Raw genomic sequence first — 24,102 nt, 5'->3', positions numbered from 1 at the left:
GCTCATAGAAGCAGTTTACTAGTAAAAAAAATAATGAAATCTAAATGCACAATTATACAGGAAGCAATTTTTTAAAAAAATTAATTTGGATTGACCTGATTAAATTATGTCACGGAGAGACTCCTCAATAAAGAACTAGAGAATCAAAAATTATGATAATAACCACCTTTTATTTATGAGAAAAAGAAAAAGCAAATCTCATGTGAGATGGTCGCATACGTGTGACCACTCATAGGTCCAGCCTATAATTTTAAAGTTGCTATTTGAAAATTTGAATTTGACATTTAAGACTTTAAAATAGGCATTGTAATAAACTATAAGTCTTGAAATGAATATTTTACAGTTAGAGTAAGTAAGTAAATTATAAAATTAAGGGTTGGAGTAGGGGTTTAAGAGTTAAAATTAACATTTTAAGTAGTGGAATGAGTGTTTTAAGGGTTAAAATCCATAGTTAAAAATAAAATTAAGCCTCTAAAGAAAGAAGATTGACACTTGGGGTATGATTTTAAGTGTTAGATTTCGCTTTTTAAGTCTTAAAAACTAAGGCTTGAACTCGACAAGTACAAAATTTTTTCGGTTGCACGCATGAGGCGGCCGCATACAGGTTTTTGTGAACATAAATTTTTGTATGAGACGATCTCACTGTGAAATATACCTCATATTTAGGTTAAATAGCCCAATAATAAAAATTTTTAACTTATAAACTCTTACTTCAAAGTCGTCTCATTGTAAGACGCTTTCATAGGACAAATTGGCTTGTGAATGAAAAAAAAAGAGAAAGCGAAAGAGGGCCCAAATTATTGAAGATGTCGAAGTTTTGGTTACATTAAGAGCCCAAAAGGCAAAAGGTCCGGTAATTATAGCCCGTATAAAATTGCAAACTAGGGTTTTCTTTCATGGAAACTGCATCGTCTTAAGTACAAGCAGCAAATAGCAATCTCTAAACCCTCAAACTCAGAACTCTCCTTCATCAACCATGGCCGTCGGGTAACCTTCTCTCACTATCTCTCTCCCTTCGCCAGTTTCTATTTTTCGTAATTAATCTTACTTTGAACCTGGTTGTAAATTTTTGCAGAAAGAACAAGAGAATTTCCAAGGGTAAGAAGGGAGGCAAGAAGAAAGCGTAAGTTTTTATTTATGTTCTCGTTTGATTTCAATTGTTTATCTTACTAAATGCATTGTATGACATTAAGAATGGTGTTGATTTTGGTTTAAACAGTGCTGATCCGTTTGCCAAGAAGGATTGGTATGACATTAAGGCACCCTCAATCTTCAATGTTCGTCAAGTCGGGAAAACCCTAGTTACTCGTACCCAGGGTACCAAGGTGCGATTTATGTTTGATGATTATCTGTGTGAAATGGCAATTTTGATTTTTTAAGCCCTGTTGATGTCGTACTTATTTTATGTCTTACTTATTTTTGTTGATTTTTGTATGCAAATTAAATAGTGTCACCTAAAGGTGTTAGCTTTGCCGAGCTTCAATTTTTATTTTAATACAAATTTTATATTTGAATTTAGATTCATATATTATATCTTGGTTGGTTGATATTATAGATTTCATGAGTCTTTTGTTTAGTTCATTTACATGGAGTTTTGAATAGAAATTGAGCTTTTTCTTCCTTAATGTGACTTGTGTTCTAGAATGACGGTATACACTCTTAATCCATACTTTTTGGATATGTATGGAAACCTTATTCAGTTTTTTGGAAACATCAGTGGTTTATGATTGTATCTCTTATTTGAGGGTCTAACTGGCCGCAATAAGGATATTGTCTGCCATCATCTTACTGTTCTCGATCATAGTTTCTTGGAGAGGGGTATATTGAGTATGATGATGATGATGATGAAGATGAGTGGTTTATCATTTTTCTACTGCTATCCATTTGAATTTATTGATGTGCAGTTTTTTTTGAATTTGCTTGAATGCTTGGTCATATAATCATATGTAGTATGATAAAATGAGTCATGAGGTTAGGGCATTTTGAACAGAACTTGGTTTTTTTTGGTTGATTCATAATTTCATATTATTGTTTGTATGATGCATTTAATGTTTTTGGTTAAGTTTGAGCTGTGTCGGCCTTTTTTGTTAGTACTTTTTGTGTTAATTTTGCTTTTGTTGATTTCAGATTGCTTCTGAGGGTCTGAAGCACAGAGTTTTTGAGGTTTCATTGGCTGATCTTCAAAATGATGAGGATCAGTTCTTCAGGAAGATCCGTTTAAGGGCTGAGGATGTTCAGGGACGCAATGTGCTCACAAACTTCTGGGTATGCATTTCTGCAACATGCGTGTTTATAATTACTTGAATGTTGAGAATAACAATGAGTAACGACTCTGCTTCAAATATTTAGGGTATGGACTTCACTACCGACAAATTGAGGTCCCTTGTTCGTAAGTGGCAATCTTTGATCGAAGCTCATGTTGATGTCAAAACTACTGATAATTTCACTATCCGTATGTTTTGCATTGCCTTTACCAAGAGGCGTCCAAACCAAGTTAAGAGGACCACCTATGCTCAATCCAGCCAAGTCCGCCAGGTCTGTCACCTCTCTGACTTGCTTTCCTATGTAATATCTGTCTCTTTGAGACAGGAATGTCAAAACTAATGATATGATGTGTTTTCCTGTTCAGATTCGCCGCAAGATGCGTGAGATTATGGTGAATCAAGCCAGCTCTTGTGACCTCAAGGATCTTGTTGCTAAGTTTATCCCAGAATCCATCGGTAAGGAAATTGAGAAGGCCACTACCGGAATCTATCCTCTTCAAAACGTGTACATCAGGAAGGTCAAAATTCTTAAGGCACCCAAGTTTGATTTGGGGAAATTGATGGAGGTAATTTTTTCGGTCAATCTCTATTGGCATTCTTTATAGTTTGATTGTGTAGGTGAAAGCAATTGTGTTCTTATTTAGTGTCAATATTTTGGTTTGTATCTAGTGTTCAAGTAGAAATGTACTCCCTCCGTTCCTTTTCAAATGTCCCATTTGCTTTTGGGTTATTATTCATCAGTCACTTAATTTGTATTTTATTCTTAATTCATGTATTAAAACATAGTCAAATGCAATCTTGTTTAATTCGCCTCAACATAAGGTTTATTAATATCTAGTTTTTATAATTTTTAATATACACAATTATTGCTATTAAGTGTTGAATGTGCAAAAAGCAAATGAGACATTTGAAATGAAACAGATGGAGTAGTTTAAAACAACTTTTGTTACTCATTCTTTGTTATCAAATTAGTGACGTGAACTGTTATTGCAAATATCACTGGGTTTTATGCTTAATGTAGGTTCACGGTGACTACTCGGAGGATGTAGGTGTGAAGTTAGACAGGCCAGCTGATGAAACAATGGCCGAGGGTGAGACTGCTGAAGTAGTTGGTGCCTAAACGTAATTTTCTTTATTTGTTAATGTCTAGTTATATAGAATTCTGTTTGTTTCGCAAACTACTTCTCTAATGAGATTCATTAGTTGAAGTTTTGCTATGGTTAATTTTTTTTTGTTTTTTGATCGAAAGAGTTGTAAGGTGATTTTGTTGGAGATATTACAATATCGATCGACTCCTAAGCTTGGTTTTGCCATTTCCAAAATTTTGCATCTTATGTGCCATTTCCGTCTATAAGAGAAGTGAGTAGATAAATTAATGCTCCATAAGATCGGTAGCAAATTCGGAATTGCAAATTTGCGTAGATTCATCAGCCGTGTGTTTGGTTATGTTGCAAAGATTCATGGGCTTTATGAGATGTTTGTTTTGTGTAGATTTGTCAGCCATGTTATTTGCTTATGTTGCAAATCATATACATGGAATTTTTGTGTTATATATCAAGGTTAGTTTTGAAGTGGTTGTAACTTGTACATTTGTTACTCATGGATGAAACTAGTCGTTTTTTGTGGTCTTACTGTCGATGCAATGCCGACTATCCGTGATTTCGGATTTCCTGTTGATGCAAATGTCGACGAGTTGCATAGGCAATTTGCACTCATGTTTAATCTCTCGAGCATTTCCCCCACTTGTTCTATGGTTAATCTTACGCAAGATGATAAACTCCTCCCCATCAATTTCCCTCTTAGGAATGACCATTAACCAACAACTCTTGATGTTTCATATGATGGAAATATGATATTGGGTGTAGCCTGTCTTTACTGTCTCACGGTGAAACGACTTTAAAATAAGTAGCCTATAAGCTAAAAGTTTCTATTAATGTGTTGTTTAACCCAAATATGACGCATGTCTCACGGTGAGACCGTCTCATACTAGAACTTGTATTTCAGGTGAGATGAAGTTTAGTTGTGGAATTATTATGGATGGAGGCGAGTTAGATTTTGATTGAATTTTACACATTTGACTGTATGACATTGTTTTGAGTAAAAATCACTCTTCTTAACTCGGGCTTGGACATGTATTTGGGTTGTTTATAAGGGGTGCGGCTCTTAGAACATTAAATAGCCCAACTAATATAAAAAATAAATTATATTTTTTATATAAAAATATCGGTTGTAATAATCTCTTAACTTTCTTCTCTATCAGTTTGATCACTTTAAAATTCTTTATAATTCTGTCCACATTTCTCTATTCTCATTCTGCTCTTTATCACTATGTTTTTCATCCATTTATATTTTGTACAATCACATGAAGTTGTTGACATGCATAAATTTGAACGAGTTTTCTTTCTTTCAGATTTGAATTGAGAAAATGTTGTGTACTTCAACACTCCGTAAATTATACCTTATTTGTGCATAGAAATGTAGGAGAGGAGATGGTGTTATACAATTTAGGCTAACAAACACTTCCCAACAAATACAAAACCTTTCTAATTTATACTCCACGCATAAAAAAGAAAAAATTATCAGGAATAATATAATTTTTTGCTTATTTTCTTATAATAATATCATTTTTTAATTAATCATGAATAATATCAAATTAAAAAGGTATTTTCCTATCCCTAACATGTTAAAAATCAAATTATAGTAGATTATATAACAAAAAATTAAATATTATTTATTGTTAATTAAAAGTTAGAATTATTTTAGAAAAATTAATAAAATGTTGTATTATTCACGGCATTAATATATGATAATGAATGAAAATTATTCATAATAAGAATGGAAATAATGTCATTTATTCCAAGGACCTCCAAAAAGCACAGTACGTCCAAAAGTATCTCCAGTATCATAATTTGCTTTTACACCAAATCACATTTCTGGCCATTGACTTGTCCCAATTCCACTTCCTGTTTCTCCTCCCCATTCTACTTGATTTGCATTTTCTGATAATTTGCTAAATATTTGTTTGGGCCAATATCCTATTCGAGTTTTACTGTTTGTCATTGATAGCCACCAATTCCCATCTGATTCGTCCTATAATTTGTAAAGTAAATATTAGAGTATATAATATATTTTAAGTTTTTATTTGAGTTGGTTTTTTAACATAGTATTAGAGTCAACGTGATCAGAGATTATGGGTTCGAATTTCAACCACCACTTATTTAAATGTGGAATATTCGGCACTGGGTATGAGGAAGGCCTGTGTTGCATTCATATTTCTAGCACAAAAGACTCTTGTGTGAGGAGGCGTGTTACAATATATAATATATCCTACGACTTCAACCATTAGTTTAAGCTTTTGGTTGAGTTGGTTCTTTAACAGTAAATAAGCACTCTAATAACTGAATAATTTAAAGGAAAAATTGTCGAAAATAATTTAACCTTTCACTCATCTGTTGTGAATGATACCATATATTGATTATTTTCTAATAACCCCATTTTTTATATGTATTTGCTCCCAACATACCATGTGGACGAGGGGAGAGGTGGGGTTGTGATGGTTCAAGGGATGGGGTTATGGTGGTTTACACCACTTGTATGTTGAGAGAAAAAACATAGTAAAAATTAAATTATTAGAAAATAATCTAAAAGTGAGATTATTCGCGGCGAATGAGTGAAATGTTGAATTATTTTCGACAATTTTTCATAATTTAAATTGATAATCTATCATCTATGAGTAGGTCTAATAATATTACTTCCTTTGTTTAATTTTATTGGTTATATTTTAATTATTTTATGTTGAGAGGGAGAAATCTAAATATAAATTTTTATGTTTATATAAATAAAATAAAAAATTTAAAGATATCATGTGAGATCTTAATGTATAAAATTTCAATATTTAGGAAAAAAATTAAGGGATCGATTCAATAAGTCTATATATAACTAATGGACAAAATTTTGAAAAATTATCATTTGATAATCTTTTAGCACAACTTTTAGTTTGTAAATTCAGCACAGTTAATTGACTTGTAAGTTATAACCTTTAGTTTATGAAATTAGCTTTGACATTTGATTGTTGACTAATTTTCAAACAATTAGTTTCTTAACTTAAGGTGTTTTTGATGTAATTAGCTTTTAAAATTAGCAGTGTAATTTTATATTTTAAAATATTTTAAAAATTATTTAAAATATTGAATTCAATTAATATATATATTTGGTGAAAGGTAAATACGTTCTCATCATGTTAAGCTACTAAAATTTTTTGTTTTTTAGAAAAGCTTGTATATTGTAAAATATGTTCCCAAAGTTATTTTTTTCAAAAACTATTCATTAAACCAAACAGTAAAAATTGCTTAACTAAGTGATTTAAGTTTTTTGTAATCACAAAATGTAAAAAGCTATCTTAAAACTTGGAAACCAAACACCCCTACAGACTATATGAAAGGTTTTTTTTTTTTTTTTTTTTTTTTTTATAAAGATAAAACTAAGTGATTTTGTTTAATTCCTAAAAAAATTATAATTTTTTTGAATCAATTTTGTCTTGATTAAAATAAATATTGTGTTTTATTTATAAAAATTTAAGTTTGATTCTCATCTAACTTTTTCTTGTCGTATGTCTATTCTATAATTAAAATAAAAAAATAAAAAAAATGTAGTACCTTATCAATGGATAGTTGGAAACCATATTGGAGAGGTTGTACACGCTTAGTATAGTTGCGAGGAATTGAACCCAAGGGAATGCTCGGCTACACTTGCACGAAACCTTTGCATCCATAATTAATGCATCCACTCTTAGGATTCCAATTCAGATAATAAATACATATTGTCAACTCAACTAAAAATTTAAATTAATTTCTTATCACACTCATTCTAGATACCATATGATAAATCATGGGGTCTCAATCAAAAATTTAATATGATAATTTAGACCCCAATATATATATATATATATATATATATATATATATATATATATATATATATATATAATAATAATAATAATAATAATAATAATAATAATAATAATAATAAAACAGTTAATCCAAATAACATGTGTGCGATTATGTTTATATTTTTCAGAAAATCCTAAAGATAAAATGATAAATATTTAATAAATCAACAAAAAGTTTACTTTAAATAATATTATCAACAGAAGGTGGTGTGTTGTGCTGTGTGTGCAATGTAGTGCTGTGTGTACACTGCTGTGGCTGCTGTTGTGTGTGCATACCATGCCCTCTGCTGTACTTGTTTTCTGATTATTCTCTGCTGCTCCTGTAATATTCTTCTTGTCGTTTGTGGTCCCTTGAACATATAATAAATGGTGTGTCATGATTGGGGAGCCCTTGTGCTCACTCACTATATATATGTAATGCTTGTCTCTCAAGCAAGGATGGATTGAATGAATGAAATACTATCCCTTCCATGTCTAATGTACTCACTCATCATGGTATCAGAGCCATGACTCTGTAACCTGAATCATCTAAAGCAAGGCTCCTCATCAATCAATGAATACTACACTCCAGCTTCAAAACTATCGTTGCCGTTAATAAGCTTGATTCGAGCAGAAGAGAATTGAGTGGGTTGCACATAAGGCTTATACGCAATCATGAAACCTGAAGTTCCAAAGAATTTTGTTGTCGGTTTATCAACTGTATGAACTACTGCAACCTGAACCAGTCAAACATTATTCAAACTAATTAATTTGTCACTAAAATAGTTCTTGTTTTATTTTTAATTATAGAGTAAGCTGAGAAATCTAAATATTAAAGAGAGCGCTAGCTGAGGTCAAATTCATCACATGAGAAAGTGGTATTTATTAGTTATTCCAACTAAGATAAAATTCAATTTGCAATTTTAGTTTTTAGAGGGTTCATTATTAAAATAATATTATGGCGTATTATTCATCTAGTTTATTTTTAGTTTGTATCTTTAAATTGGCCATAACTCATATTTTTTTTTTATTTCTCATCTAGACATTTATTTTACCTTTTTTATTTCATGGACGCTTTTAATTTACCAATTGTCTTTCGGTTTCATCAAATGCGCCTTGACTCACACTCCTTCGTTAGTTCTCATCTATACGTTTAGTGTACCTTTTTTAATTTCATCCACGTATTTCTCCAACTTTTCCATTAATTTTCATTTTATCACTCTTTTTAAACTTTCCACCAATCATCACGACATTATCATTGTCATACCTAGTGTATCCCGCCTATAGAAAACATGATCTAGACAAAGTGACCAAAAGAGTTACTTCCTGCGTTCTATTATACTTACTACATTTGATTTTTTGCGCAATCTAATGTGTTGATCCTTAATTATATATTGAATTATACAATCTAAACAAGTAAAAATTATAAGAAGTTAATATTTTGAAAGTATGGAATTAGACGATTCAAACAAAATTTTATTTAACTATATTTTTTTTTATGTATTAGCAGAAATATATAAAATAAACTTGAATAATACATAATATATATAGCCATAATATAACAAGTATTTCATAAGGAACGAAGTATAACACCGATAAATTGAAAACCTTACACAATCTATGTTGTTGTCATTAGAAGGGAGCGCAGCATTTGTTTGGAGAAAATGGTTGGAATTGATAGTGTTCCTTAAAATTGGAACAGATCCAATCGGGCAACTGTCATTTTCAAATCCAATGCCACTAATTTTTTGCCAATGATATTTTTTCCAAATTTGGTATTTCCCTGTGCATGAAATAGCAAAAGTACAACGTAAAACTTGATGTTAAAATTTACTACAAGTCTACAACACAAGTATGGCGAATTTAGGAAAAAAAATTATATTAAAATCTTTTTAAAATGTAAAACGCATTTTATGATTTTGAATTTTAGTTATTTATGTGGAAAACAATACACTAATTATTTCATCTAAAGTATATATAAACATATATATTATTTAATTTTATTTTGGATTAAAATATGTCAAATGACCTTAATGACTACATGCTAGATCTGCTCATGACAACACAAGAATCCAAGTAAAACGTGTTTAGAGTATATTACTGCCTCTATTTCACAATATTAATTACTTGTTTATTTTGAGTACTTGTTTTTGGTTATATTTGAGATCTTTAGTTTCACGGAAAATTTTTTAATTGCTTGAGAAAATGAGTAAGACAATTTTACTAGTCTATCTTAATAAAAAAGGATTCAAAAAATGTTAATAAAATCATGAATTTATAAGTTTTATATTAAAATCAATCTCTAAATTTTAAATTTCAACATTAAATATGAAGTAAAGAATCACGTAACGAATATTATAAAATAGAGTGAGTATCAAATTTAAAGGAACACCGGAGAATACAAGCAACGAACCCTCTTATTTCACAAAAATTTATTGAATTTGATGGGGGAATTAAGGGCGTGGACGAATACTTAGTAGAAGTACATTGCTTTGCATTTTTTGAGAGATCATTGATTCGTTGCTTAATATTTTATTCGTTTTACCATGTTTTTTTTAAACATTTTTTATGTATATATTAATTAAAAATCATATTTAAAATTTAAAAAATGATATATACAACCTTAAAAATTGTATATAAGAAAGAATTTTATATTTATGTATTTTAATGTTACTTCTACTTTGAAAACATAAACATTTATTTATACTTTATTATTTTACTATTTATTTTTCCTTAGGAAGTTAAAATAATTATATAAAATATTATTATTTTCAATTTTCAGATTAGATTTTCTCAAAACTAAAAATTATTATTAATAAAAGAGAATTTATTAATTTTTATGTACAACCATTAGAGCGGTAAATATCAATAATTTATTACCCTTAAAATTAAGTTTGGAACATTTAAACAAACAATATAAAACAGATGAATATAAAACACTTGTAAAAGATATATTAAACATAACAATAAAAAGTCAATTTCCACATCTGATTAAACAAATAAACTTGCCTTCAATGTGAGATTCTTCAATAAAGGATGATTGAATGTGGGTTGCTTGTAAAAATCAACACAATCATACACGCCATATTTGGTCTGTAGAGGAGATAAGAAGTCCATATAGCACATTGGTTAATTAATTACATAAATCTTATGAAAATACTCCTATTGCTACTTAACTTACTAAATCTATTCTTAGATTTCTCTCACATCACTATCATTATATTCTATATGTTCCGTTTAAAATTTATCATCAGGATCTGAAAAAGGATGAAAGACTGTAAACTATATTTATACAAGAGAAAATTCGTCTAAAAAGTCCTTTACAAACCATACCCTGTGTATCTCTATTTCTCTATCTTAACCCAAAAAAATTTTAAAGAAATTAATTGTGTGATATGAAAGGTACTATAGAATTTGTAAAATGAGTCTGGCGAATTAAAATAAGATGGAGATTAGATAACCCTCATAAAAATCAAAGAGAGGTTCACTACTAAATTAAATCAATTGGTATTAGATAAGAAAAATTCACTTATATTGATACAGGTAACAAATGGACACTTTAACGGATTGTAAACTAAAATATCAAAGCGATGAGGAATTTAAGTATTTTACATTATTGAAAGAAATACCTCAATAGTTTTCAAAGCTTGTTGTCGAGCATATGTTGTGCTGCATAAACTAACTAAAACAAAAAACAATAATACCATGAATGAAGGAGAAACGATTTTTAAAGCCATGATTATAACCCAATTCAATTTTTTTTTTTTTTGAAAATGGTTGCCAGTTTATATCATCTTAATTAAGGATTTTAGTTATTCAATATTAATTAAATTCTTAAAGAATTTATAGATGGTAAGAAAATCTTGTTATTAATAAAATCAAATCAAAATTGATTTCTCTTTTCATAAAGGACAATAAATAATTATTTACTATTCTCTTTGTCCACCAGATGTGCTTTATAAGCATTTGGTTGAGTAAGAGAAATATGTAAATGAGATTAAAAAATAAGTTAATGTGTTTATGAAGATTAAAAAAAAGGAAAAATATGAGAAATTTGGTTGAAGTAATTAATAACCTAAAATTTCAAACTCCATTAACTTTTTCAACAATACTAAAAAGGTAACGTTTCAAGCATTAACTTTTTTTACGAGTAACAAGACAATTCTGATTAAAAATTATTGGCGTTATAGCATGCACTATGCAAGTATGCATGTGCCGGGAGCAAAATACAAAAGATATTTAAACATGATATATAAAGCAGAATTAGGTATTTATTTTAGTTTGACAGTAAATATTACTTTTCAAAAATAGTTATGAATTCGATTTTTATATATTTTCTTTCCTCAGCCTACTATGTATTAAAAAGAGCTACATTCTTCCGATCTAGTGATGACTTTAGATCTATAATTATAATCCATTTTCTAAGGTATTTTGTTTAATCTCAATCCCTCTGTTCCTTAAAATTATTCTCATAAGAAAGATTCACGGTGATCAAGAAAAATAGACGCTTTAGATGGTGAATATATTATTATTTATTAATTCCAAATACAACCTTTTACAACCTAGGCTGTAAAAGGAAATACTTCCCAAACACGAAGGGAAGCTACACTAAGCCAAGCAACAAGAAACAAACAACCAACAAATTAAAGAACAACATGACACCTAAATAATGTGTCACTTCTTACAAGAATCATCTAATCTAGCAACAATTAGGGGTGAAAGTTTGGTTTTTGGTTTGGATTCGATATAAATCCAAATCAAACCGAATAAAATTTGGTTTTGATATATTAAGTCCAAATCCAAATCATAATATTTATTATCCAAATTGAACCGAACCAAATTTTAAAATACCAATCCAAATTGAACCGAATAGACAGAATTGCACCGATTTGTATATTTTGCACCGAAAATCTAATTTGTATGTATTGTTTCAAACTTATTCTTTCTAAAGCTCCGATATAGATATTAATAATTTTAGAGTTTTTAATTTGAACTAGTAAAAAACTTTTAACAAAAATCTAAAAATAAGGGCAAAAATTCAAACAAATCAAATGGAAGATATAACATGCTTTTAACATTTCGATTTTTTCGATTTTTGGCTTTGTTGAACCCTAGACCAAGTCCAAATCGAATATCGAATTATAATTAAAATTCAGTCCAAACCAAACCAAATTTAAAATATAGTCAAACCAAATTACTTATTCGATTTGGTTTGATTCGGTGTTCGGTTTTTCAACAAATTACTTACACCCCTTGCAATAACCAAGAACAAAATACTATGGGCTACAAGCTTAGCTGGAAGGCCTTGATCACCAAAAACACGTACATTCCTCTGCAACCATGTTTGATATAGCGTCTCAGTCCAAATAATGGGAAATAAAGAGACTTTGGACTTCTTCCTCTGGGACATTCTACTCATAATCTGAACAACACCATCAAAGAAGGCTGGCCAACAAAAATCCGGAACATAATCCTTTACATGGAGGTAAATGTTCTGGATGTAAGAACAAGCTCTGAAAAGGTGATCTCTATCTTCATCACCATGCTGACAAAGAGCACAAGAAGAATCACACTATAGACCCCACTTGACGGGTCTATCCTTATTGGGGAGCCTATTTTGGAGAATCTGCCTGAGGCAAATAACACTCCTAGGGGATGATCGGATGTTGCACCAAAGGGACATCCAAGAAGGCCTAGGACCAGTATTCACTCTTGACAGGTAGGCTAACTTAAATAACAAATATAATGAAGGAAAAGCGTAGGGACGATAAGCCTTTAAAAATAGTAAAATAAAAATAGTGAAAAAATATGAAGACCACTTAAAAAAAAGGTTTAAATAAAGTTAGTGGAAAACAATTGGCAACTGTAAGCAATATAATAATGTTATTGTAGAATATGTGAGGGCCATTAACATCAAAATATTAAAATTAAAGGTGTTCAAAACAGATCCGATATTTACCCGACCTTGGAATCGAACCCGACTTAACTCAACTTCAAAATGAATTTAAAATAATGTAAAAATCAATGTGGACTCAAGACCTAATTCTGAACCGACCTGAAACACCAGATATGAAATTGTCCGGATGTCCCAAATAAACATCTCTAATAAAATGAGGATGGACATAGTTTTGGAAAATCATTTTCAAATTCTCAACTTTACCTACTTTTAAACAATTGTGGAATTGACTTAAATTCAAAATTAAATTTCATTAATTTGTCAAATATTAAATTCGAGTCAATTCTAAATTTTCAAATGAAATCATCGTTGTCAAGCATAGCATAATTTAGGAAACTTTGTAAAAAAAATAATTCAACATTTCAATCATAAACTATGAATAATTTTCAAATGAAATCATCGTTGTCAAGCATAGCATAATTTATCTAATAATTCAACTTTTGTTTTGTATTTGCTCCCAACATATCTAGTGATCTCAACTACAACAACCTCACCCTTAACCACCACAATCCGATCCCTCTCCTCCGACACTTGGTATTTTGGTAATAATAAATACATAGTAAAGATGAAATTATTAGAAAATAATCAATAGTTATGATTATTTATTATATTCTCCTATTAAATGGTCACAAATCACAAGTATTACACGGTGCATCCCACATATAAAAAAACATTTATTTAGCATTTAAAAAATTTTAATCCATGCAACATAATTACTCGTATATTATATATTTTACCATACTATAAAATCAAATAAACAAAACAAAAGGTATATCAAATATTAAAAAACAAAAAAAAATTATAATTAGAACATAAAATAAAACATAGGAGATAATTCAATTTTTAAAATAAGAATGGAAATAAGATGACTAAAAGTACCACCAGGATTACCAGCCTCTCTAATGGTGTATAAATTTTTACAAGTCATAACATTTTTTGTGTTTTGAGGTTGAACACTTATATAATATACATTAACAATATTAATTGCTTTAATTGATAAAGTATGTCCAGTATTATAGTTTTGCTTTTGCACCAAATCCCATTTCTGGATATTGTCAAGTACTGGGCCCACTTTCTATTTCTCCTCCTCATTCAATTTGATTTGCATTTTCTCCCAATGTTGTAAATATTTCTTTGGGCCAATATCCAATCTTATATTTTGTTGAAGCAATTGATAACAAAATACAAATTTTTATGAGAGATGGTTTCTCATTATCTCTAATTGGATCGACTTATAAAAGAAAATGTAGAGCAAATTATTCGATGGGCATTATGGATATTGTAAGTAATCATTTAAGATAATATTGTAACTATTGCATGCTTACTCGGTTTAATTTAGGATATTGTAAGTAGGCATTAAAGATATTGTAAGTAGGCATTAAGAATACTGTAAGTAGGCATTTAAGGATATTGTAAATAAACATTTAAGGATATTGTAATTAAGCGTTAAGGATACGGTAAGTAGACATCAAGGATGATCTCAAGCTTTTATAGGCTGAGTCTAAGAGATGTCTCTTAAAGAGCCTACATGCTCATAATTTATATAAATTGTACTATTTAACCTATATATACAGCGCGTCTCATGATGAAATCGTTTTGGATTTTTTTATAGATGGTAAGATTAATGACTCTACTTCATTTAATTTCTTTTAATTTTTAAGGTTATGCATTTGAAGTATATTTTTAAATGTTCTATTTGATCTAGTTCTTTTGAAGCCTTTCAATTTATTTTTTTAATATCATGCGCTACATCTGAGTATTAAGATTGTTAACTCAAAAATTTTTAGTGTGGTAAAAGCTAAGGGAATGTGAGGATTAGAAGGAGTAATGAAATCAAACTTACCATCTTATTTGAAAGGACCCAGTTTCATTTATATCATTCCATTTGACTATTAATTTAAATTTAGTTTAATTACTTTATCAAAATTAGCATGGATCGAAAACTAACAAACCATGCTTACTGAAAATTTTACGTACAAATGTGCTTCGAAATCCTTGAACACATCTGGATTTACATGAGAATAAGTGAAATAAAAATATTACATAATGTTGTTAAATAATTCTAATTATGTGTCATTTCAATAAATAAAAAAATGAATAATTATAAAGAATACTTTTATGATAGAATGATTATAAAAAGTTAGCTAGCAGCTGCATTAAAAATGGCGACTGCACGACATCTAGGGCCGTATCCATGTTGTTGCTAATTTATTTAAAAAAAGTAAAGTAAAATAAAATGGACACAACCTGGGGTTGTAGTCGGGCCGTCGCTAATTCTTTCAAAAGAATTGAAAAATAGAATAAAATGGCGAGGGCCTGACCACGAGTCTACGACCCCTGATCATATATCGCCTAATGGGACGACAAATAAGATTCGTAGCCAGGCTGTCACCGTAAAAAAAAAATTAAAATAAGAGTTAAAAGCGTTTAATATTGGATAACAAACTAGCGACTGCGTAGGATCATCGTCAATTTGGATTGTCGTCGTGTTGTCGCCTTTTTTAAAAATTAGCGACAAACGTGCCCTAATCATCTTTTGACCGTCACAATTTTAATGTTTTTCAATTATAGCAGTCATAAATAAATTAAAGTTACAATAAAGGTATGTTAGTAAAATGAAATGTCTAACCATCCAACCAGCTTCAATAAAATCATTCCCATTGATAAGTTTGAATCTGGCAGAAGACCACTGTGTGGCTTGCACATAGGGTTTGTAGAGAACTATTAAACCCCCAGCAGTTCCATAGAATTTTGTAGATGCAACATCATCAACTGTATGTACTACAGCAGCCTGCGCCAATCAAACAATCTTCGCATTGTTATTGCTTTACATGCAGCGGCCAAGCTATATGTATACGAGTGCGGAGCTCGGCCCCGTCCAAACATGCAGCTTATTGTATTTTTAACTCTATTTTTTTTAGTGCTCTTTGTGTTTTTATTTTGGAAAAATTGAAATTAATAATTCAATCTTTTTACTCATTCGCTGTGAATAATTTTAACTTTAGATTACTTTTTAATAATTCAACCTTTACATTTAGTTTGCTGTCACCATACTAATAGAGTATGCTGACAGCAAACTAAAGGTAAAGGTTGGATTATTATAAAATAAAAGGGTATGCTGATAGCAAATTAAAGACAAAGGTTGAATTATTAAAAAATAATCCGAAAGTGGGATTATTCACAACGGATGGGTGAAAGGTTGGATTATTATTCCTTTTATTTATTCTTTTCATTCAGTTTCTGCACGGATTCTAATGTAAATTTAAAGATTAAAATATCTTAATTGTTAATTTTTAAAAATTCTAAAAAATTAATATTAAGGAAATATATATTGAAACGAATCCATCAATATCCCACATAAATATGTTTTTTCATATCAAAAGACGAGAAACCATAGTTAAAGTTTGACACTAAAAGAAAAATATATGAAGACTAAGGGAATAATTTACAATACAAAAAGTTAAAATTACATATCACAAAATCAAGTAAAATTCGATCATTAAAATTATATAAATGAAACTTAAAGTCTAATGTTTGAATTTTTGTTTAGTAATAGATATTTTAAAATTATATAAATGAAACTTAAAGACAATCATACGGTCCTAATTGACACCGCACAATCATCTCTTAACTTTTCAAGTCTCAAATTATTCAAATTATGCATATAATAACAAAAACTTTATTTTTTTTATATATAAATATTTTGCTAATATATCATACCATAATATTTAGCTAGTGTATATTTATTAATCAATATTTCTTTAGAGGAACCTAGCTATCCAAGACTATATACCATTAGAGTATAACTTTTTGGATAATGTATTCATAAACTATAATTTTTAGTTAGCTTTTAGAGCAACCTATGACCTATCCAAGACAAATAGACAATATACCATTAGAAAAAACAAACACATTAAACATATAAAAAAAATACCTTGAAAAAGTTAACCAGAGCACACAATTCTGGAGCAGCCTTTGGTAATTTGGTTCCAATAATTAAATATATAACACTTAGATTGTGTTTGACAAAATGACGTATTGAGAATTTTAATATATTTGAAAAAAATACATCGGCTCGATTAAATCAGTCAATGCTAATATTTGGTAAACTACTTGGTTAAAATAACTTATTGATATGAATAAGTTGTGAATAAGCTGCTCATAGCAGCGAGTTCAATATCAGCTATTTAAATCAGTCACTATAATCAATTATCAACTACGCCCTCCGTCTCATTGAATTTGCAGCATTTTCCATTTTAGTTCGCCCCACTTAATTTGCATTATTTTTTATTTTTGGATGATGGACCACCACTCTCTTTTAATCTCATTCCTATATTTTAACTCTTTTAATTTCATCCACTGGGGCGGAGCAAAGATTTTGGAGGTCCTATTTATTTTTGTGATATTTTTTAAATGGGCCATTATATTAAAAGATAAAAAATGTTCCACTTCAAGAAAAATAATTCAAGACAAAACATATTGTAACATTATATTACTTTAAATTAAAAAATAGGCTTGCAAACAAATCACTTAAAAAGTGTTGCACGAGACTGGGATTTAATAACATCATTTAATATTTAAGGCCCCATATTTTGAGGGGCCCTAGGCGGTCGGCTACCTGAGATGCCCCAAGAACCGTCCATGTTCATCAATACAATTCATTTTCTCTCTTTATTTGTCACCACATTATTAAAAACTCCCTCTTTCTCTTGCTGCAAATCAAAAAGGACAGAGGAAATACTAGCTATTGTTTGTTTGCCAAAACACTCTCTAATAATTTTTACACTATTTATCAATTAATTTTATTTTAAGTTTTCGTATATATCAATTGAAAGAAGAAAAAACATGTGTGGTGAATACAAAACAAGAAAGAAGGAATTAAAAATCTTACGCAGTTTATATAATCGTTTGAAGAGAGTGAAGATGAGTTGAGAAAGTGGGTGGAATTTAGATTATCTCTTAAAATGGGAACAGTCCCAATTGGGCAACGATCATCAACATCGAATCCAATCCCACTAACATTTTGTCTTCGAAGCTCTCCCAACTTGGGTAATGGCTAGTATGATAGTGATTGATTTGTTAGCTCATAAAATAACTATGTAAGCCGACTGTTACAAGAATATTAGGTAAAGTTAAATGTTGTATGAAAGCATTTCGTAAAAATCAATCACACATTCTCAAATAAGACGGTCTTAAGGTTATGTATTATCTTTATTTGGCTAGTCTATATACATTTAGTGTATTTAATCGATTACTTACAATTTTAAAATGATCAATTAGACAATTACAAAAATGAGTTAGTTATATGGGCCCATATCATGATAAGACTGGTTCATACAAGACGAACTGAAATTAATTAGGTTAAAAGTCAAAAGTCAATTAAAAAATTTATTTCTATTAGCTTTTCACAAATTATTGTGAGAAACTCTCTTAGAGACGGTCTCAATTGGGCTACCCAATTAGATTTTTTAAAAACACAAAGATAAAAATATAATGTAACTGCATGTTTACTTAATAACGTTTTAAGTTACCTCAAGTAGGAATTTAGGATACGACAAGTAGAAGTTGACATTATATCAATTGTCAAGTTGAAATTATAAGCAATCAAAAAAAATATAGTTGAAATTATGAGACTCAGGGAGTAAAAGAATAATGAACTTGCCTTGTTAGTGAGGTTTTCAATAAGGGAAGATTAAATGCAAGTTGCTTGTAAAAATCAATACAATCAAAACTTTTACTTTTTACATGTAGACAAATAAAATAAAACATAATGATTAATTAATTATTTTGAAGATTAACTGGATCTGAATTAACTCGTATGTAAAAAAGATCATATTATCAAGATTTATACACACATAAGCAAGAATTGATAGTAGTTAACCCAAACAAAGATATTATATTCCAACTCGTCTGAACACCCGAATATACATGCACCTTTAAAGATTGTACATGTGAGGATAAAATTGCTAGTAAAATTATCGTTTAAAAAAATTAACAATTAAAAGGATGTACTCCTATACCTTGATAGTTTTAGTAGCTTTTTGGGTGGCATAGGTTGTGTTATATAAATTAAACCACTCAAAACAAATAAAAATAACACCACTAAAAATATTGGGGAACTGATTATCTTTAAAGCCATATATGACTATGGATCAACCAAAGGGTTCTGCAGAAGAGTTGGCTAAGTATTTATTGGCTAAGCTGATCAAATCAAAACAGATTTCCAAAAAAGTAAATAAATTTATTATGAAATCATATACTAAAATGGTAACATATCAACATTTATTGACTTTCTGTTTTGGATTGGGCAACATGACATATTTCATTAATAATTGGTGTTATTCATGGATGTCTAAGGAGGAAAGAAAAGGATTTTAAATTATTATAAATAAAATTTCAGTTTATTGTTAACTTTAAACTGATGGAAAATTTAATAAAATATAGTCTTATCTAATAATAAGAAGGAAATAATAAGGAAATTCCTTAAAAGTTTAATTCAGTTAAAATTAGTATATTATTAGAAAGTAAACAGATATAAGTAAGTTAAATGCTGTGAAATCGAACTACAATATAGAGAAATGGGGATGGATGAGGGAGGAGAAACAAAGCTGAAATATTTTTTTAACATAAAATATCTTCCAATAAATTTTAACCTTTGGATATAGAAGTAATATATCATTCGACTTTCCAAAACAAGCGCGAACACCATTCTATTCATGATAGTGAGTTAGACACTTGATTCATCATTTTAACTCTTGGGCCCTCTCGAGATAAAATCGGGAATTAATTAACTCTTAATGACAAATATTATTTACAATTTCACATAGATAAAAAGGACAATAAATCATGAGTAATAGTTAATACTGTTAAAATATATAACATATCCTATAACCTCAACCATCAGCTTAAGATGATGATTGAGATCCCAGGATATGTTACATATTCTAACAAATACATATACAAATATCAAACTAAAAACATGATAGTGCTTCAGCTAGTCTCTTAAGAGACCGTATCTTTGAGAGACATATCTCAAACCCAGCCCATTAAAAATTAATGTCCACTTACATTATTCTTAATTCTTACTTATTGTATCCTTAATGCCTACTTTCAATATCTTAAATGTCTACTTACATCATTCTTAATGTCTACTTATAATATTCTAAAAAATATATAATGAACAATTTCAATTAGAGATGTCTCTCAAAGAGACCGTCTCAAACAAAAATATGTGATTGTACTTTGTAGTTCATCTTCCAGAGAATTTATAATACTAAAACAAAATATGGTCTTAATAGTGAGTGCTCCTCTGTCCCATATAAATTGCTATAACTGACTTTTTAAGTGGCAATTTTTTTGAGTCAATTTTAGCAATTTTAAACGGTGTTGCACTAAGATCTTACACCTGCAGTAGTACAGTTACAGACCAACTCATATTTTACAACGCAGGGTCTTTCAATTATAATGAGGCATATCATATTAAGTATATACAGCAATAAGGATCTTAAGGAAGATCTTTCGACATGTATAATCGAATTTCGTAGTTCTCAGAACAATATACGACTCACAATCGAAAGCACTATCGATAAAGACCTTAAACTTGGCTCACAGCTCCATCTTATCAACATTTTGGAGTAGGCACTTGGCATTATTAAGACGATCATTCATTTCCTCATTAGTTGTATCGATCATCCTCAGCTGTTTTATCTCTTCCTGCCATTTCTCCATCTGCTCCTTGTGGATCCTGTAACCATTATAAACACAAGCATAAGCAGAAGGAATTAAGAAACCTTCACAAAGTGAAAGTCAGAATCGGCATCCTGCATACATGAGAACTCGCTCTTCAAAATCCACGCTTAGCTTGTTGAACAGTGATTTGCCCGCTTCCAGCATCTCAGAAACCTGAACGAATAGATAGTCATTTCATTGAGCAATTTTAAATGTCCAATAATATAATTTGCAAAAGAACTCCGATTATCACTCTAAAAGTAGAAACTGTCATTAATTTGAGGAATCAGCAACTACAAATCAGATAAAAATTATTTAGACTAAGCAAGGGGGCACTAGTAAAATTCTGAAAGAATGATTACCAGTTGATTAAATGCCTCAACTTTCTCATGAATGTGAGCAATGCCAAGCCTCATCTCTTCTGACCCAGAGAAGTTCATCTCACTTTCTTCCTCTCCATTTTCTTCATTTATTTCACCTCTGACTTGGCTCATTTCATGCTCCATCTAGTAAAAGTTATTGAGAAATCAGCTGAACGTAAAAGATAAACCACATGACTAAGACTGAATTGTTTCACTACTCTTATTACATCTATCTTGCGCTTCCTTGTTATTTGAGTGTCATTCTCCTCCATGTTGACTGCTATTCTGCATATATATATATGTACATATTTATTAAAGTTCCAGACTTCTATTGCACACATCCCGCATTTTCTTCTTAGAAACTAACAAGGAAAAAAGAATAAACTATAAGGATGGTATATAATATATTGCTAAAAAAAGTTTCCATTAATTTATCCTATATTCAAGATTTTGCCAACATTGATTTTTCATTTAAGAATAGTGGCTCTCTAAGCGCAAATCCAAAGAGAAAAGGTGCCAATGTCTAATGCAATCGTTGAAACTAAACAGGAATTTTTAGAAAAGCAATCCACAATCTAAGGCCATGTAGATGTTCTTATAACAGAACAATAGGCTGATCTTCGGTAACATCATCTGAAACTTATGACCTGACTCATTTACTTAAAATATTTCCGTAACAGTTAACTTAATTACATGTATAGCATTTTTGAAACATGTGTATTGATCAAAACCTATCATAACTAATCAAACACAATCAAAAGACCACAAGAATTCAATAAGGTAATTTAGAATACTCATTACTCATACACTTTTTCACTCGATTATCCTACATTCACATTTCGCACAAACGACCAGCAATTCTATTCAATTCAATTCAAAAACATAATGTTCAAATGTGTATGAAAAATGACATAACCAAGTCTCCTTGACTAGATCTTCAAATTAAATAATCAAAACCAAGACATTTTCGTAAGAAACAAGGTGTATCTCAATATGCATAGGATTCATTAAAGAATCATGGTATTTGTTGGTGTTTTGGTGACTCGACTGAGTCTAAGGCATGAAGATGAATTAAGGATTTGGGGTGCATTCCAACGGCAGAGTCGGCGTGGGTGGTGTCTTGGTGGAAGACGAGTTGCTTTTACTTGCTGGAAATCAGAAACAGTCCAGAAGCAAAAGCCGACTCGACTTTTCTAGAAGGATACAAAACTCCGAGTTGGTGTTATGTTCTGGAAACATGAAAATTTACGTTTTGTCTAGAGTGTAAAGCCGACTCGGCTTGATTTGGTTGACCACAAAAGCCAAGTCAACTTTTTGAGCGTGTTAGCAATTGTCGATCGCTTGTGCGCGGGTTTTCCTTGTTTTGTAACCCTAATTTCTTTCTTTGGGACCCCTCTTGTAATTAGAGTTAGGGTACATAGAAACACAATACTGAAAAGGTGAGCAGCCATTAGAGTTTTCTAAGATTCATATTTGTAATCTTAGCAATTTTATAGTGAAACTTTGGTTCACGGTGCCCGTGGGCGTAGCTACCACATTGACGGTGAACTACGTTAATTGCTTCTGATAATTTGATGAATTCTGGTGTTGGTTTTTGTGGAAAAAATATTCTGATATATTATTTCATTCCTTAGAAGCATATCATATATATACATGAGCATTTGTTCAAAATGTAGTAACTTCTAAGAACATGGGTAACTGCCTAATATGTAACTACCTAAAACAAATTAACTGTAATGAATAAACAAAGTAACTGTAAATAAACTGCTTTCCAATACTCCCCCTCAAGTTAGGTCGTGGGATCACCGATGCCTAACTTGCATAAAGTGCTATTGAAGATCTGTGATGAGACTGCTTTTGTGAGAATATCAGCTAGTTGGTCTGTAGATCTAACAAATGGAAGGCAGATGACCTTGCTTTCTAGTTTCTCCTTGATAAAGTGTCGATCAATCTCTACGTGTTTCGTTCGGTCATGTTGGACTGGATTTTCGGAAATGCTTATTGCTGCTTTGTTATCACAATATAAAGGGCTTGCCTGTGCCTGGAGGAAGCCCAGCTCTCCTAGGAGTTTCCTAATCCATAGGACCTCTGTAATTCCTTTTGCTATCCCCCTGAATTCTGCTTCAGCACTGGACAAAGCAACCACCTTCTGTTTCTTACTTCTCCAGGTGACTAGATTACCCCCTACAAGGGTGAAGTATCCCGAAGTTGACTTCCTGTCGTCCCGATCACCAGCCCAATCAGCATTTGTGTAACCAATAAGGTCAAGGTTATCATTCTTTGCGTAGAAGACTCCTTTATTACTAGTTCCCTTTAAGTATCTCAGGATCCTCAGAACTGCTACCATGTGTTCCACTTGAGGTCGATGCATAAACTTGCTTACAATTCCTACTGCGTAGGCAATATCTGGTCTTGTGTGGGATAGGTAGATCAGTTTTCCCACTGTCCGTCTATAGCGATCTTGATCTGTTGCTTCTGCCCCTTCAACAATTCGTAGACCATGATTAGCTACCATAGGAGTATCTGCTGGCTTGCAATCTAACATGTCTGCTTCTGCTAAGAGATCTAAGATGTATTTCCTCTGATTGATGAAAATCCCCTTCCTTGATCTTAGGACTTCTATTCCTAGGAAGTATTTTAGTTGTCCCAAATCCTTCATCTCAAACTCTTGGAATAATTTGCTCCTAAGACGATCAATTTCCTTGGAATCGTTTCCGGTAATCACCATATCATCTACGTAAATCACGAGGCATGTAATTTGTTTTCCACTTCGCCTGAGAAATAGAGTATGATCTGAGTTGCTCTGTTTGTAGCCAAATTTCTTCATTGCTGTAGTGAATCTCCCAAACCATGCTCTAGGGGATT

The 24,102-nt window shown here is 30.6% G+C and overlaps 2 protein-coding genes across 2 annotated transcripts; one reads left to right on the top strand and one right to left on the bottom strand.

The window, feature by feature from the left end:
- Positions 1–802: 802 nt before the first annotated feature.
- LOC130818104 (40S ribosomal protein S3a) lies at positions 803–3,851 on the top strand. The gene is made up of 7 exons (XM_057684144.1): positions 803–987; positions 1,076–1,123; positions 1,220–1,325; positions 2,128–2,265; positions 2,350–2,535; positions 2,630–2,830; positions 3,286–3,851. The coding sequence occupies exons 1-7, from the start codon at positions 977–979 to the stop codon at positions 3,382–3,384; spliced, it is 789 nt and encodes a 262-aa protein (XP_057540127.1). The 5' UTR covers positions 803–976; the 3' UTR covers positions 3,385–3,851.
- A 1,338-nt stretch (positions 3,852–5,189) lies between these two features.
- Positions 5,190–22,245, bottom strand: LOC130818654 (uncharacterized). The gene is made up of 16 exons (XM_057684814.1): positions 22,195–22,245; positions 22,068–22,097; positions 21,238–21,381; positions 20,976–21,049; positions 20,757–20,891; positions 20,040–20,091; positions 18,039–18,203; positions 15,777–15,938; positions 12,836–12,919; positions 12,440–12,736; positions 10,197–10,284; positions 8,805–8,974; positions 7,777–7,928; positions 7,673–7,731; positions 7,489–7,562; positions 5,190–5,354 (listed from the first exon to the last, which is right to left on the bottom strand). Exons 1-16 carry the CDS (start codon positions 22,243–22,245, stop codon positions 5,190–5,192), a joined length of 1,902 nt encoding a protein of 633 aa, XP_057540797.1.
- Between the last annotated feature and the right edge of the window lie 1,857 nt (positions 22,246–24,102).

The sequence above is a fragment of the Amaranthus tricolor genome, chromosome 7 (assembly GCF_026212465.1).
Source record: "Amaranthus tricolor cultivar Red isolate AtriRed21 chromosome 7, ASM2621246v1, whole genome shotgun sequence".
In the NCBI taxonomy this organism is placed as follows: domain Eukaryota; kingdom Viridiplantae; phylum Streptophyta; class Magnoliopsida; order Caryophyllales; family Amaranthaceae; genus Amaranthus; species Amaranthus tricolor.
The sequence above is the reverse complement of the archived record's forward strand: the minus strand, read 5'-3'. Positions and strand labels throughout refer to the sequence as shown.

Bases quoted from the DNA above. Each gene is read 5' to 3' on its own strand.
- LOC130818104 (XM_057684144.1), top strand. The intron at 1,124-1,219 runs GTAAGTTTTTAT...TGGTTTAAACAG, and splicing joins AAGGGAGGCAAGAAGAAAGC to TGCTGATCCGTTTGCCAAGA. The intron at 2,536-2,629 runs GTCTGTCACCTC...TTTCCTGTTCAG, and splicing joins AATCCAGCCAAGTCCGCCAG to ATTCGCCGCAAGATGCGTGA.
- LOC130818654 (XM_057684814.1), bottom strand. From the start codon at position 22,245: ATGAATCCTATGCATATTGAGATACACCTTGTTTCTTACGAAAATGTC. The intron at 7,732-7,776 runs GTAGTATTCATT...TAGATGATTCAG, and splicing joins GATAGTTTTGAAGCTGGAGT to GTTACAGAGTCATGGCTCTG. The intron at 7,563-7,672 runs GTATTTCATTCA...TATATGTTCAAG, and splicing joins CATTAGACATGGAAGGGATA to GGACCACAAACGACAAGAAG.